We start from the raw sequence: 16,558 nt of genomic DNA on the forward strand, positions 1-16,558 counted from the left end.
CTATCGGGACAGGGGAAGGTGAAGATGTAGTAGGAATTTGGTAATCATCCCACTCTTGTTATTGCATCCGGCAATTCTCCCTCCTCTCTGTCCTCGTCCGATGTTGATAGATCTTGTGTCGGAACTGATATGGGTGTATGTGGTAGTACATCCAACAGTGGTACCCCTGAATGAATAGGAGTGGAAGTAAGAGGCACAGAAGGTGTCAAAGATGGTTGCTGTACTTCCGAGCCTGCCGGCGGAAATAGTCTTCTGTAGTTCTCTATCATCAATTGTAAGTCTGCTATAAGAGATCCCGGCATAGGGGCCATTTGTTCTTGGTAAGGATATTGCTGTCCCTGCTAATAAAAGGTTTGGGGATTATGCTGTATAGCCTCCTCCAAGTCCTGGCACTTCACATGCAGTTCTGAAGGGCTATGTGCAGTCCCAAAGGGGCCCTCATCCTCTGAATCCTCCTCCTATAAAAGATGTGTAGGTACCAATGATGATACCTTACTTGGTGATGTGGGCAATGGCGAAAGCAATTCAGATTTATTATATGTTTTTTCGTCTGTGGTATCGTCGACGGAGTTAGCTGTGACGACGGTGAAACTCTCGGTCGACAACGGTAACAGTGTTGTCGTCGTCGGTCTCACCAACTGTTTCTTCGATGGAGGAGAAGCGATGACTACATTGATCGTCGACAACGTGACTGAAAATCCCATTGAAGAGGACGTCGTCAAGGTAACCATCATTGAAGCAGTACCTGCTGTAGAGATAGTCGACGTTGTGGCCGTATACACTCCCTTTGACGCTGCCGTCGACAATGCTGCCGTCGACTGTGTCGTCGTACTTTTTCCAGATTTTTCGGGAAATTATGCTTTACCACAGGAGGTGGTGTTGGGGGCTCAGAAAAGGCTTTTTTACTGCGTTCTGAGGAAACCGAACGTTCTTTCGAGTCTATTTTGGATGATACAGAACTCCTGTGAGGAGAACTGGAAGGGCTGTAAGCTTTAGAAGACACTTGTTTTGTCTTTTTGAAAGCTTTTTTAGGTGGATCCTCAGAATGATGAGCTTGAGGAGATCTGCCCCTTTTGTGTAACTTTCTTGATGAAGAAGAATCCTCCTCACTATCAGAACCAGAAACGGGGTTTGATCTGGATTTCAATTTCTGTAGCCAAATCAGTAACCTGCCCTCTCTGTCCTTCGGGGTTTTGTTAGAAAATGTTCTGCATACCTTACAGTCTTTGGCTACATGATCAGGATAAAGGCAATAAATGTAGTCCTTGTGTGGATCCTCTTTCCACAGGTTTTGCAGGCTCTAAAAAGGCTTTTCTTTTCTTTGTCTGGCATGTTTACATTTTGAGAAAATAGAATTCCCCTAGGCCAGGCAATACGTTTGAAGCCTTGCTTGTTGAAGAAATCTTCTTTCTCTGGTAGAAAAAGCACTATAAATAGATCTTTGCAGATTTGACTGAGTAGAACTCAGTGGAGACTCCCTAGCACGACGTGCGGTAGAAAATCTGAGTGAATGGGGCTTATCACAGGAGGGTTCTAGAGGGAGGGGAAGCCTGATTGGCTGAGGCTTGGGTTTGGTCCTTTTATTCTAAGAGACGTGGATAGGCTACTAAGGTGAAAGCCTTTGAGCCTTTTTTCCATTATAGTTGCTTCTACATTGGTATTATAATGTACCGGGAGACTCCCATCTCGACGACGGGGAATGATTCAAGCATGTGAATCTATGAAAGTTCCAATACTGGAGTAACTTGTTCATCTTATGGAGATGTCTAGCAGCAGATTCCTTACATTTGATTAGATACCCAAGTCGTTTCACTTAGGTGTTACTGGGCTGGGCACGGGTAGCCTCCCCACATCACCGGACTGCTTTGAAGGGTACATTTGGTGCCCTCATTGCATAATCCGGTTTGCACCAGTCCAGGCACCACTGGTCCCCACTCTGAGGTGAAACACACAGAGGAAAGACGAGTGACTCTCCTGTCCAGTTCCATCCTTAGAGTGTTGCCCAAAGCTCCTCCAGGTGACCTCTTGGTTCTGCCATCTTGGAAATCAGATGTGCAGAGGCCCCTGGGAGCCTCTGACTGATTAGGCCAGTTAAATGACGTCCATGAATCCTCCTGGTAGGGGGTCACCCCAGAGAGTGACCAAATCTCCCTTTTGGGCTATTTAGGAACCCCCTTGAGTGTGGGTCCCCGGATTCGTCATGCAAGATCCCACCAGGAATGCTCTGCAGACACATCTTCTGCTCCTGGCCTCTGGAACTGCTGCTGGCTACACAGAAACCAAACAAGACTGCATCGTCTGAGGAGACTTCTCCTTGCAACATTGTTTCCGCAGCTCCTGTCAGCATTTTGCAACATCTCCAAGGCTGTGCACTCTCTGGGGTCGGCAAGACTTCAGTTGCACCAAGAAACAAGAAGTAATCTCTCTTGGAGTGAAAGAGTCACCCCCCTGCATCCACAGGCACCTAAGGCCTGAGCCCTGGGATCTTTTATTCTTAGAATCTGCAAAGATTCTCCAACATATTTGGTGGTTCTGAGGGATCCCCTGGGACTTCTCTGCCTTCTGTTTGACGTAAGAGATGGTGAGTCCTTGCCTCTGCCCCTAGGACAGAATCACTGTGCACCTTGACTGTTGCACCAACCAAGGCTTATTGACTCCTGCTCCAAGGGATCTTCAGGATCCAAGTAGCCCTGGCCCCTGGCACTCTACCTCTGCAAGGACAGTCTCCTCTCTGCTGCTCCAGCGACGTGGGCCTCCGCTTCAGGTGTGCTGACTGGGCCTCACTTCGACTTACTGTGCCTGCTGCCATTGGGTTGCTTGTGGGGGCTCCGACTGCTTCTGCTAGCTCTCCTGTCTTCTGAGTGTCAGCCCGGACTCCCTTCCAAGTATTCAGTCCCCAGGACCTTGCTGGTCCTCCACAGCTGTGCAAAACTTCAACAGCTCAATTTGCATTTGCCCGTGCTTGTTGGTGGTCCTCCTGACCACTGACCCATCTGCAATCTGGCGACTGTCGAGGGACAGCTCGTAGGCAACTTCGGGGACTCCTCTGCAGGCCCTGGACGATGCAGCTGGACTTCATCCATCACCGTCGATCCAGAGCTTCAGATTCAGAAGGGTGGGCTTTGGCTCCTGCCCCACCGGGACACTCTTTCCCTGACTGGACTCTGTCCCTTCTTTTGCAGGTCTTCCTCACCCGGAATCCGCCCTTGGGTTCCATTGGTCCGGTCTTGCTTCTGCATTCTCCAACTGCAACATCCCCATGTTAGCCTATAGGAAAACCAGGTATATTACCCCTCTGCAGCCGACCTCTGGTGATGATCTAGGTACTTACCTTTTGGGGTTTCCCTTTCCCCCAGCGATTGTCTAACTAGTCCATACACACTGGTGGGGGACACCCATCTACATTCCATGTCTTTAGTATTTAGTTTGGGCCCTTTATTTATTTCTTTTGCTGAGTACTTACCTGTGTATATCTTGTGTGTTCATACCTCCAGAGGGAGTTATACCACTGGTAGTCTAGTTTGGGGTGCCTATAATAAAGTACCTTTATTGTTTCAACACTGTGTGGTTCCTTTTATGTGTGATAAGCTACTGTGTGACTGCAGTGGTATTGCAAGTGCTTCACATGCCTTCTAGATACGTATTGGCTGCTCACTACAGCTACCCTAGAGAGCCCCGGCTGTCTAGACACTGTAACACTTACTAATTAGGGTTTGCTTGGACACAGTATAGGCCAGCTTCCTACACTTCGCCTCACCCCTTTCTTGACCAAAGATCCATTTGATCCCCATATCCACCACTTCATAATGCATTGCCTTTTCTCCTTCATAATTCGTTGCCTCACCACTGGATAGAATGTATCCCATAAATGATTGTCTCCAGTTTTACCTGCTGCATCTAGTTCATAATACCGGAAATTAATTTTGCCTGACATCCCTGTCTGTGTTACTAAAGTTAGCAATCAATGCTTAGTATAACTTTATAAAACATATATGCTTTGATGAAAGAATTTAGTTAGCAGTATGGAATTGATCTGTGTTAGAAATAGGAGTACGATCTCTTCTAAATCCTTCAATTTTACCATCCAAATCTGCCTTTTCATTGTATGGGCTCTGTAACAGCGGTGAGGGAACCTTTCACAAGAATCTACTTTGATATCACATATGTATCTGTCATCCCCTTTGCTTTTTACCATAGGAGGGTGACAAAACTACATCTTTGCAATATGGATTTTATTTTAGATTTCAGCAAAGAAAAGATTGCACAGTACTTTTTGTTTACATTTGGGGGTATTCTTTTTAAATTCACCTGCACCTCACTTCCATAAGCTTATCCTGTTGTTTATTTTTTAATACTTTATAGAATCCTCTGCGTATACCACTGCTGTCTCACCATAAGTGAGAATGGTTCTTGTTCTAGGAGTTAAATGACCAGGAGGGGCATCAAGTCTTGTGTGAGCATTATTCATAAAGAAACATTGTCCTGGCTTACTTAGAATTAGAAATGGTTAATTTATAACTGTTAGGTATTTCATCATGGAAATTATGACACAGTAGAGGAGTTTCCAAAATGCCATCACCCTATTAATTTTTCTATATTTGTAGTTGTCCACTTTAAAAATACTTGTTGCAAGTGTTTGCTTTCTTTCATTTTTCTTGGAAACCTCAGCTCTGAAATGCCTTCATGCATCTCTTTTTCAAATGTAATTACATTTGGGATATTTTCTTTAGTTAGGTTTGACTCTGGTCCGTCTCATATTTGTCTGTTGTCTTGCATCTGAGATTGCTTGTAAAATGTGAGATGTGGCATCTGAAGGAGTACAAAGCCCATCTAACTATATTGAACCACTTTAAGCTGATACTCTCTCACATCATATCTGTGAACTAGTATATACTTTCCTTGCAGTATCTATGAAAATAAGTATGATGACAAGTAAAATATACAAGCATTCTACAAAAAATAATATGGGTAGATACATGTAATCAACAATGAATGTTAGTGTAAATGCCAAGTAGGTTTCAGTATCCCAGGCAATGCTGGAACTTAAAGATTACATAGACATGAATCAAGACCTCCTTTACTTGACAGTTTTTTAAAAATGTTATAGGCAGTGTATGAAAATGCAGCATAGGAAATGTTCTCAAATGCCTAGGCAATGATGTCCTCTTCTCCCTTCAGTCAGTTGTGGTGGTTGTGTTCTTTAGTGTTTGAAGGATAGCAGATGGGGTTGGAAGGTAGCAGCCTACTTCTGGTTTGATTCTAATCGTCATCAACATTTATATCCAGACCCTCTAAGAGATTATCTCCAAAAAGGACATAATGCACTGATGTCTGCCCTAAACGTGACAATAAATTCTCAAATTGTGCTGAGTCTGCCCTCATTTAAGACTAATTTGTAGTGCAATTTCACTGTTTGATCTCAATCAGTTCATTTTCTTTCATTTTGCTCAAAACTATGCCTTGTTCTGTTTTGACTGGTTTACAAAATACCACAGGTTTACTTTTGCATTTGTCTGGAGCACTTCAGCCAGCCAACACGCCTTCTTTTAAGGAGCAGATGGATGAAAAATACTATAAAGCCGTGTATAGTAGAGTGTGAGTTGACTACTTGTGGTTTTTGAGGCTGGGTGCCAATCGCTTAGCCAGTCATTAAAAAAACACAGAGGTCATGGGTGCAGGTTTAGGTTTCCGCAAAGGACTTTTGAATGTTGGCAGTGTGGTAGAGCGACAGCATCTACAAAAGTAAATGGAAATTTAAATTGTTGTTTTTCCTACTAGCTCGTTTATAGGAGCCTAACGCACCACACGGATCAGGCATTTTTTGTTACATATATGTGACATACTCTAGCTCAAAGAGGAACAGAGTAGTTGGCTAGTTAATTGTAAATTCGCAGTTGGTTCAAATAATTTGAAATGCCGTCTATAACAGCCCTGAAGATACCTCAGCTAGTTAAAAAAAAAAAAAAAAAAAAAAAGTAGTATTGTTTTAGGAGCTAGGATGTGTACCTTGACTACAGGATTCACTCACTCTGCTTTTTGTTTGCCTGTTGATTCAGCTAAGAGGAGATTCAGTCTTTGAACTTTGTGGAACAACATACATACCATCTCCTTATTTTGTACTCCAGGGTCCTTCTTTTAGGTCCTTGTTCTGTCTAGTATTGATGGAAGTGGCAAAGTCTTGTTGACAGTTTCCATATGTGTAAGAACGCCACAGGTGCTGTTCTGCAGCCTATCTGGTTGTGTGTTTGGTATATCAGCAGAATGACTCTAATCACTCTGGTTCTGTGTTTAGTGTCATGGCTCCCTAGGAAGGCCACATTCTCTAAGTAGGATGATTGGCCTATAAAGTCAGTCACCCGCTCAGTATCATACCATATAAGCGAACACGCATAGCTTCATTGCTTTTCAGCAACACTTTCATCAACTAGTTGCACTGTAATCAATTTGTACATTTAAATCTTCCTATCATTATGTAAAGTTCATGAGGACCTGATATCAGACGAGTAGACCAGGTTTCTAGTTGGTGTCCTATAAATCTGTGAATCCTCTCTCAGAGCCGCATCCGTTCTGTTGAGCTCCATTTTGGTTTAATCTGTCAGTGTCATTCAGCAACATCTTTAACCCAGTTTCCTAGCATAGGCGTTCAAGGGTCCATTCTACTAACTGCAGTAGCTTTCTTTACCAGTATCCGGGACTATTGTACAAATTCTTCTCTTAGATTTAGATTTTGAGTTTATGGCATTAGTGTTGTAGAATAGTTCTATGGAACCTGACTTTATTTTCTTTAATTTTAACAGAGCGTCCTGTTGCTGACAATGAACGGATGTTAGATTTTTTGCAAAACTTGGGTAACCAAAGAAATGAAATTCGCTTTTTCCTTCGTCATGAGCGGCCACCATCCAGGGAATCTGGTAAGTGTATACGTGTAAAAGAACAAGTATTAAATGTCTAAAGAGAAAAAAATTTTTGGCCTCTGAATGCATACTTGCATGTATGCCATGCTTTATGTTCTGTTATGTGTATATGTAAAGCTCGCTGTGGCTCGCTCACCAGAGTATCTTGGCCCTAAGCAGGTGTGTGTGTGCCTAGTCCTGCCCATGGTAAGCTAGTTAATTTAAAAGCCAGGTCTTCAGCTTCTTTATACTCAACCAAAGCTTCAGCTTCAAACATTTGTCTTTCGACTGATGGTGCCCTTTACTAGGAACTGTATCTGTAGGAATCAAGTAGAGACTCCTCCGTAACTGAGGTAAGATATATTGAATTCCCTTTAGGGAAGAATCGGCTGCAACAGTTTCAGTTCCCTACATTCCTCACAGTTGTGCTTCCACGGTACGATGGTACGGACAGTATATGGAAAAAGCATTGGCAAAGCCACTAAGTCTTGCTTTATGGCTTCGCCAATGCTTTTTAGGAATGCTGTTCAATAGAAAACCCTGCATTTATGTCATGTTCTGGGGCCATCCCAAGAATAATAAAATAAGAGTTTCGCCTTTTTTAAAGCATTTACAAAAGCCTACAATTGTATTAAAGCATTCTTCAGAAAATAATTTGTCACAAGGAACAGTGCAGTGAAATGAACCGCACACAAGAAGTGAGCCACTACAGATGCATACCTCTGCATGCTACTTCCTGGGATTCTAAGCTAATCCCAATGTAATATGAATCTGACAAAAGCACAAGCCAAGCTGTGTTAAAACAAAAAGATATTCAAAAGAGGAAAGCCAGAGCACATCACTGTAATATATGCAGTGAGAGAAAACCTTGATGCTTGCAGTGCAGGCCTTTTATTCCACTGGGCATTTCTCTGGTGAGGTGGGGGCAGGGCAGGGAGGGGGGCGGGCTTGAAGATGGGTTGGGATGAGGTAGAGAGAAAGCAAGCAGAGAATAGAGCGATAAATGGATGGAACAAATGATGGCTGGATAGATAGATAGATAGATAGATAGATAGATAAAAGGATGGGTGACGTGATGTATGGCACAATGTATGAACAAGGAGACAAAAGAATCTGATTTGAGGCTAATATTGGTTCCCCACTCCATTCCTGACAGTGGTTCTTGCAGCAAACTGAGGCTTCAGACAAGTAGGCAATAACCTTGAGGCTGGGCTAAAATGAATAAACATAGAAGCAAATTTAGAAGTACAGAATACTATTAGTGACCGGTAAGCAAGATTGAAATCCCTTGTGAAATCAAGCATTGCTGTGCCAGAGAGCAATGAATAACAGAATTCCTTGAACTGTGCTGTTTAAGCAGGACAGAGGGAGGAGAGCAGAAAGGGGAAAGAGCAGGATACACACGCCGCCATTGAGTGCTGAAAGCAAAACTACTGAATGCACGCAGTGGATGGACACAAGGCATTGAATTGAAAGGATAGTAAAGAACCTGTTGCCCATGCTTGTGAGGGACAAACACAAGAACAGGAACAAAAGGCATCACATAAGAGACAAGGAAATTATATTGACAAGAAAGACTAAACAAGCATTCGCAAAGCCAATTTGGTTCACCTCTACGAAATCTATTGATTTTATCAATGTTTCTTAGGCATGTTTCTCTAAAGACAAACATTTTATAGGTGCGCAGCTATGAGAGTCCAGGAACACACACAATTATTGTATTGCTTATCAAAGAATGCTGTGCAACTGTCTACCCCCGCCAACTTCCAGCTATAGCACTGAATACCGTGCTTCATCCTTTTCTAAGCATTAATTTAAATGACACACATTAGCCAGATCGTTTCGCAGACCTACCTCCAGGGAGGTATTGCTTGGGTATCTATACTAAGGTAAGAATATGCGGCTGATAGTTTCTATCAGATGAGCAAGTCTCCTTATCTGATAAAGAAACTGTCTAGCTGCAGATTCCTTACCAAACCACCCAGTCTCCCCGCGGTGCAGATGGATTTCTAGGATCAGGTTTGTTCCCCTTTCAGGGCTTTGATTCTACACACCAGTGGTCTGGTCAATGTTCTTTGTGACTCCGCACTTCTGGCTTGGAAAGCTGTGAAAAGAAACTGACGTCAGCATGCTGGGGTGGCACCTATATAGACACCGAACACGTCACTCCCAGTATGGACAACGACATTCAGAGCCGTACGACAGTACCTCCTGGCATGGGGGAACTGCTGTGGAAAAATTGCCGGATCCAGTCTGATGGCTGCGGATTATTCTAAGGTAAGGAATAAGCAGCTAGATAGTCTCTACCAGATAAGGCGTTACTGAAGGTAAATAACTTTGATTATTCGTGTCCCTGCTTGTTATTCTTGTGTTTCTCTCTCCCATGGACCATTGCCTCTTATTGTCTCTTTACCTTTGCTTTGCTGGCATCGGTTTCCATTGCTTGCTCCTCAAGCATTTCTTTTTTCTTTTGTGCTATGTCCTTGAGAGTGCATGTGTTTTTGAATCGTCTTGTGTGCTTCTCTCCTTTTCTTGCCGCCACCTGTTCTCTTCCTGTTGTGTTAGCTCGTATGCTTCTCCTCATTGCCTTCCCCTCCTGTGCCCTCTGTGCTTTTTCCCCATTGCTCCTGGACTCCCTTGTGTTGCTTTCACATTTGTTCCCCCTCCAAGTTTGATTTTTGCATCTCTTTTCCTCTTCCTCCTGTGTTGCTTGTGTTTCCCCCGCACTCACTCGTGTTGTTTTCGCATCTGTTACCCAGCTCACCTAGTTGTATTTTGTTTTTTAGTTAGTTATTAAATTTGTGAAGGTAACAAAATAGAAAAGAACACATGTGCTTACAAAAATACATGGACAGCTTCGTCAAAGGCTTTTTTTTCTCTTTAACTCTAGCCATGCTGCACAGCATCAGGCATGTGCGTAGTGTGGCTAAAAAACATTGGCAAAGCCAATAGGTCCCAGTAGCAAGGCATACTGGCTTTACAAATGGCTTTTTTTAAAGAAATTGTAGAACGCTACTGATGCCCTGCCATAGTTATTAAAAGACAACAATAACTTTTTTTAAAAGTGATTGTTACTTTCAGAAATTTGTATGTTTAAAATGCTCATCAAGTCACCTTAAACTGATCACAAATGCTATGTTTATGTACTCTTCTAATGATAATGCAGTGCTGGGAAATTGGCAGCATAACCATTCAAAGATGTCGGCCACAATCCACTGAACCTGGATTAGGTATTTGCTGGACTGGCTCAATAACACTGCAGACAGCGTGGATTGTGAGCATCTCCCTTACATCCTTCCCCTCAAGACTACATGAGTGTGTTCTGTTTACTTTGGTCTTTCCCTCCTTTTCTCTTCTCCTTCCACCATAGCTCGTTCTCTCTCTACTTCTCTCTGCCCCTCTCTCCTCATATTGCCTGCTTGTCATATCGCACCCTCCTTTGTTCGCTATTTATCTGTCCAGCCTCTAACCTTCCCCCCTTCTCTTCCTCCTCTTGCTCACTTAATCTATTTTTTGCTGAAAAGTTTCCATTGTTTTTTGAGGCTCATTTCCAGACAAATGCTCCTTACTGGCGTCATGTGCACTAGGACACACGAGCAGCTTCGCCATACAACCTATACATAGTGTGTTTGGAAATAGGTTCTTTGATGTGAGTGCTGTGTGCTTTCCTACAACTCTCCCTTGAATCTGTTTTTGCTTTCTTTGTAGTATTTGGACTAGTTTGATGGTCTTGAAGTGTCTCCCGGCACATTTTAGTATATTTTGCCTCGGGCTGTGGCGCATTCGTGGAGTCAAAGTTCTTAATTTTAAACAAACTGCTTTTCAGGTGGTTGCTGGCAGTTTCATGGAGTCCCTTTATTTGTAGAAATAAATTACCAATTATTTTGATCTTTTATCCACAATTAGCATTCTTTGTAAAGGGCCCAGCACTTCAAGCACTTGAGACTGTTTGTGAAGGACCAGCTTTTGGTTTATCTTTGACTATTTCTGCAGTTACTCCTGTTCTGCTCTGTATTTTTATCCTCAGCAGGTTTCTGATTCCCGTTTACTGCCTTTCCTGCAGCCGTCCCCACCCCCCAGGCTGGTTGGGGGGCTGGGGGAATGTTTATCCCAAGCTCTATACTAGCTACAGGACTATCAAGACCCCTCACACTGAATGTTTGTTTCTCTATCCTTCCTTACTCTTTTGTTTCTCTCCCCCTCTGTCTCCACTTTGCTCTCTCCCTCGTTTACCTCACACTTCTTCCTCCCACCATTCTCACTCCCTTTCCCTTCTCTTTCACTCTTCCCTCATTCGTGTCATCAAACTCACATAACGGGCGGTTTCTCACTCCATTTCTACCTTTCTCTTATGCTTTACCCCATTCTCCTCCCTATTCCTTAGTTTCTTATTCTCTTACAGCCTGTCTCCCCTTCCTCCTCCTCATTCCTTTCCTCTTTCCTTTCATCTTCTCATCATTCCTTTCCTCCTTCTCATCCTTCCTTTCCTCCTTTCCTTCACTCCTTTCCTTCACTTCTCATCCTTCCTTTCTTCTCGTTCCTTTCCTCTTCTCTTCTCGTTCCTTTCCTCTTCTCATCATTCCTTTCCTCCTCTTCTCATCATTCCTTTCCTCTTCTCATCATTCCTCCTCTTCTCATCCTCCCTTTCCTCCACTTCTCAACATTCCTTTCCTCCTTTTCTCAACATTCCTTTCTTCTTCTCATCATTCCTTTCCTCTTCTTCTCATCATTCCTTTCCTCTTCTCATCATTCCTCTTCTTCTCATCCTTCCTTTCCTCCTTTCTCAACGTTCCTTTCCTCCTCTTCTCATCATTCATTTCCTCCTTTTCTCAACATTCCTTTCCTCCTTTCCTCAACATTCCTTTCCCCCTCTTCTCATCATTCCCTTCCTTCCCATCATTCCCTTCCTCATTCTTGTGCTCTCTGCCCTTTTCTTCCCCTTCTCTTTACTTGCTTTTTTGCTATTTCTTTCTCTCTCACCTCCTTCCCCATAATACTACTCGTTCCTACCTTACCTGGTTGCTTCAGTATAATTGTGGTCCTCTACCAGTTCCTTATCTTCACCCCCTGTGTGTTCGATGACAATATATCCTGCCGTCACTTTCACTCATTCATAGCACTCGTTTTCTGCTCTCTCACTAATTCCTCATACATTGGGTCCTCTGTCTAGCCATCTCTCACCCCTGAAGAGGAGTCTCTTTTAATCACTCGTTGCAGCCTGTCTCGCACAGCCTTTCTCCCATTTTCCCCAACGCATCCACGAGACGGTTTCTCCCAAGACTGTGTTCTTTTGCACTGCATGAAGATTATCATATTTTCAAACAAACTCCGTGATGGGACATACAACAAAGAGGCTCAAACAAACCTAGTATAAGTTGAGAAAAATGCACTTAAATTACTACCTTTAATAGCTTATTTGAAACCAGCATCTAAACTCAGGAACTTCATTCCACAAACAGACTTTCATCATGCCAGAGATTCATCCACATCACAGAATATTGCACTAGTGAAAAAAGTGCAAACCAGTGCGAACTGAATTCACCATTTTCGTTACTTCTTTTCTGTTAGCTTATGTTTCTTTTCTTCCTCTTGTGTTTGTCCTGCCACTTGAGCATGTCCTCATTATTTGTGTCCTTCCACTGTTTTAGGTTGCAAGCACTTCCTTTTTTTTTTTTTGGTTAAGTACTCCGTGAGTGGAGTGCAGGTTTTTTTCCTCATGGTCTGCACCCCCCTCCCACCCCCACTGTTCTTCGTGTTGCTCTCACCTGTGTGCTGCTCCCCTTCTTCTTGTGCTTGCCTCGTGTGCTTCTCCCCCAGCCCAAAGTTGCTTTAGTCAATGTACTTCCCTGGCCCACGTGCTCCACATTGCTCTCACCCTGTTGTGTACTTCTCCCCGGTCTCCATGTTGTTTCCGTCACCTCTATCCCTGTTACTTCAGCCTTTCAATAAAAAAAAAAAATAATAATCTTTTGTGCTACTTTTTTTTTGCTACTTTTTTTCTTTTTATTTACGGCCAGACTCTTGTTGGTAAATAAAGAAAATAAATATGACGGTGTCATTTTATAGGCACACATGAAGGGCAACCATGCCTACGAAATGACTTTGATCACGTGTAGGCTTTTTTGTCCTCTGCCTTAGGCATGATGCACTGCATGGAGGTTGGAACAGAGCATCGCTAAAACCAATTGGCAAAGCCACTAGATCCCAAAGCTGAGTCCTATTGGTTTTGCCATAGCTTATTCGTGTATCTGTTTCCTTGTCCCTTGTGGAGAGTGGTCATTGACTGATATGGAAAATTCACGCTTAACCTGAGAGAATGCATCAATATGTTTTGGTGGAGACCAACATACAACAAAGTCAAAACTGAACACTAACCCTTTGAAGTGAAAAGGTGAAAAAGGAACTGGAACAGGATATTTTTAACATACGTTCCAAGCATGATTGAAAGTGAGCTGCATGACACTGGCTGTCTCTTTCTGAGGTTGATCCAGTCCACAGTATGTCTTTTGCAGAGCTGCAATAATAGCATTACATCATATGCATTAGCAGAACTGCCTCGTGAGACCTCACTCTTTTCCTAGAAACGACAAATCTAGTCAAAAGTTTTCTCAAAAAGCTTTGTGCCTTGAGCCTAATATCTGTAAAATGACTTGATATAGCTGAAATTGCATTCCATTATGAAAATGCCATTCTTAGGCTGTAGTTCTTCTGTACAATGAGATCCATTCATTGTTGGATAGATAGCTTTAAAGGAATATTTCAAGTATGAGTCATCCTCAGACTGACGAGTGAAGGTTTGTTTCAATTTTCATGGTAAAGGCCTTAGGAAAGAGGCTGATATTACGTCGGCTGGGTGGTGATGCATAGGTATACTTACCCAGCCTGTTGCTTAGCAATTGTTTCTGTTGGTTTTGTAAGTGTAAGGAGAGCTGTGTGCTAAGATGCATTGCTGCATTTCTTTTTTAGGTTGAGCGCGCACGCGCTTTCACCTGTTGTAAGTATTGTGGGCTTTTAACCACACCCATCTCACACTTATCACTTTCATTCGTTCCTTGGCTTGCCTTTTAAAAATCACGTGATGTCATTAGTAAATGCTTTACGTTTGTCTTGCCTTAAGGCTGTTTTTGTCATGCATTGCAGACTGCCCTTGTTACATGGCTCATTGCACGATTGCCGATATACTTCAGCATGGGCAAACTATCTTTTTTCTTTTGTCTCTCCCTTCGTGCTGCATGGTGGCCATTGCACTCACAGCACGAACTGGCACAACATCATGACCTCGATCAGCGGTATTGGAGCACTGGTCACCTTGTTCAGTTACCTAATCAGTCATTTCTTGTGTCTCTCACCTTAAAACACTTTAAATTGGCAAATACTTTATGTAAAACAGAAATCCGCGAAAGCAGCTCCTCGGGCACAGCGGGAGGGCCGATACTACAATATTCACTGCACTCTGGAATCTCACCCCATAATGCTTTGCAAGGCATTACTTTTACAAAACATTTGTTGCTCATAACTCAGTCTGTGGTGATCCTAGGACAATAGTACCACCACCAAAACGTTCAGCACGTGACACTCGCTTTCTGTCTATGTCATGTCTGGGTCCCCACACTAGATTAGTGGGGACCCCAAAATAATAACCCCTCCCACCATACAGTGTCCTTTTAAGCACTCTCATGGCTGGAACCTTTGTTTTATGGCTTGGAATAGCTTTTGTTTTAAGGGCCTTGTTTGCAAAATCATTGCAGTAAGCCTGCTAACCCTTGAAAATGTGTAATGCACTCTGTCTTCTAGGGGCTAAACATCTAGTTAAACTGCATTATTTATTGCCATTTTCTTTTTGTGTGGTTATGCCCTGTTTGGGCTAACTATATAGTTACATGATCATGTTTCTTACAAATGCTATTTTCATTGTGTTGTCCTCTAGGGGCTGCTCTAAGCATTACAGTCATATCAACATTCTAAAACATTCCTGGCATGCAAACATGCCCCATAATGCTTTCCAGGTCATTACTTTTACAAAACATTGTTGCGCATAACTCAGCCTGTGGTGGTCCTAGGACAGTGGGACCACCTTCAAAACATTGACCACAATGTGCTCTTTCTATCTACATGCCCCACACTATGAAAGTGGGGACTCTGAAATAATAACCCTACCACCATTCATTATCTATTTAAGATCTCTCATGGCTGGAACTTTTGTTTTACAGCTGTGATAAGTTACGCTTTATGGGCTCTGTTTGTAATATCATTGCAGTAGGCCTGCTAGCTTTGAAAATGTGTAATGCACTACTTCCTCTCGGGGCTAAGTATGTGGTTACACTGCATTACTTTCTCCCATTCTATTTTCATGTGGTTATGCTCTCGAAGGGCAGACTTTATGGTTACATGACCATGTTTCCTCTAAATGCTGTTTTTATTGTGGTGTTCTCTAGAGATGGGACCACCTTCAAAACGCTCTTTCTGTGTACATCATCCCTGGGTCCCAACACAAGTTAGTTGGGACCCCAAAATTTAAAACTCTCCCACCATTGGGTATCTTTTAAGCTTTCTCATGGCTAGAACTTTTGTTTTACAGCTTTGTTTTGATTTAAAGGCCTTGTTTGTAATATATTTGCAGTAGACCTGCTAGCCCTAAAAACACCCATCTAGGGCCTAAGTATATGGTTACACTGCATTACTTTTTCCAGTTTTTTTTCATGAGGTTATGACCTCTATGGCTATCAGTATGCTTACATGACCCTGGTTCTTACAAATTATTTTTTTGTTATGGTGCCCTCTAGGGGCTGTTTTGAGCATTAGTCTAATGCCAAAAGTGTATTTCTGATAATGCTTTATTTGCTAATTATATATTGTAAGGAAATGCCTCCTTGGCATGGTTACCCCCTGACTTTTTGCCTTTGCTGATGCCAAGTTATGATTTGAAAGTGTGCTGAGGCCTGCTATCCAGGCCCCGGAACCAGTGTTCTTTCCCTAACCTGTACTTTTGTTTCCACAATTTGCACACCCTGGCATCCAGGTAAGTCCCTTGTAACTGGTACCCCTGGTACCAAGGGCCCTGATGCCAGGGAAGGTCTCTAAGGGCTGCAGCATGTCTTATGCCACCCTGGGGACACACTGGTGGCCAGCTTGTGTGTGCTAGTGGGGATAAAAATACTAAGTCAACATGGCACTCCCCTCAGGGTGCCTTGCCAACCTCACACTGCCTATAGGTATAGGTAGGTCACCCCTCTAGCAGGCCTTACAGCCCTAAGGCAGGGTGCACTATACCATAGGTGAGGGCATAGGTGTATGAGCACTGTGCCCCTACAGTGTCTAAGCAAAACCTTAGACATGGTAAGTGCAGGGTAGCCATAAGAGTATATGGTCTGGGGGTCTGTCATGCACGAACTCCACAGCACCATAATGGCTACACTGAAAACTGTGAAGTTTGGTATCAAACTTCTCAGCACAATAAATGCACACTGATGCCAGTGTACATTTTATTGTAACACACACCCCAGAGGGCACCTTAGAGGTGCCCCCTGAAACCTTAACCGACTACCCGTGTAGGCTGACTAGTTTTAGCAGCCTGCCACACACCAGACATGTTGCTGGCCACATGGGGGGAGAGTGCCTTTGTCACTCTGTGGCTAGTAACAAAGCCTGTACTGGGTGTAGGTGCT

General features: G+C 43.1%; 1 protein-coding gene across 2 annotated transcripts in view; it reads left to right on the top strand.

Moving 5' to 3' along the window:
* Window positions 1-16,558, top strand: part of TP53BP2 (tumor protein p53 binding protein 2) — a 317,637-nt gene that overhangs the window by 58,835 nt on the left and 242,244 nt on the right. For both annotated transcript variants that reach the window (XM_069233831.1, XM_069233830.1), the window contains exon 3: window positions 6,798-6,911. In XM_069233831.1, the coding sequence (XP_069089932.1) occupies window positions 6,798-6,911 (114 nt within the window). The remainder of the gene's footprint in view (window positions 1-6,797; window positions 6,912-16,558) is intronic.

The sequence above is a fragment of the Pleurodeles waltl genome, chromosome 5, assembly GCF_031143425.1.
Source record: "Pleurodeles waltl isolate 20211129_DDA chromosome 5, aPleWal1.hap1.20221129, whole genome shotgun sequence".
Classification (NCBI taxonomy): domain Eukaryota; kingdom Metazoa; phylum Chordata; class Amphibia; order Caudata; family Salamandridae; genus Pleurodeles; species Pleurodeles waltl.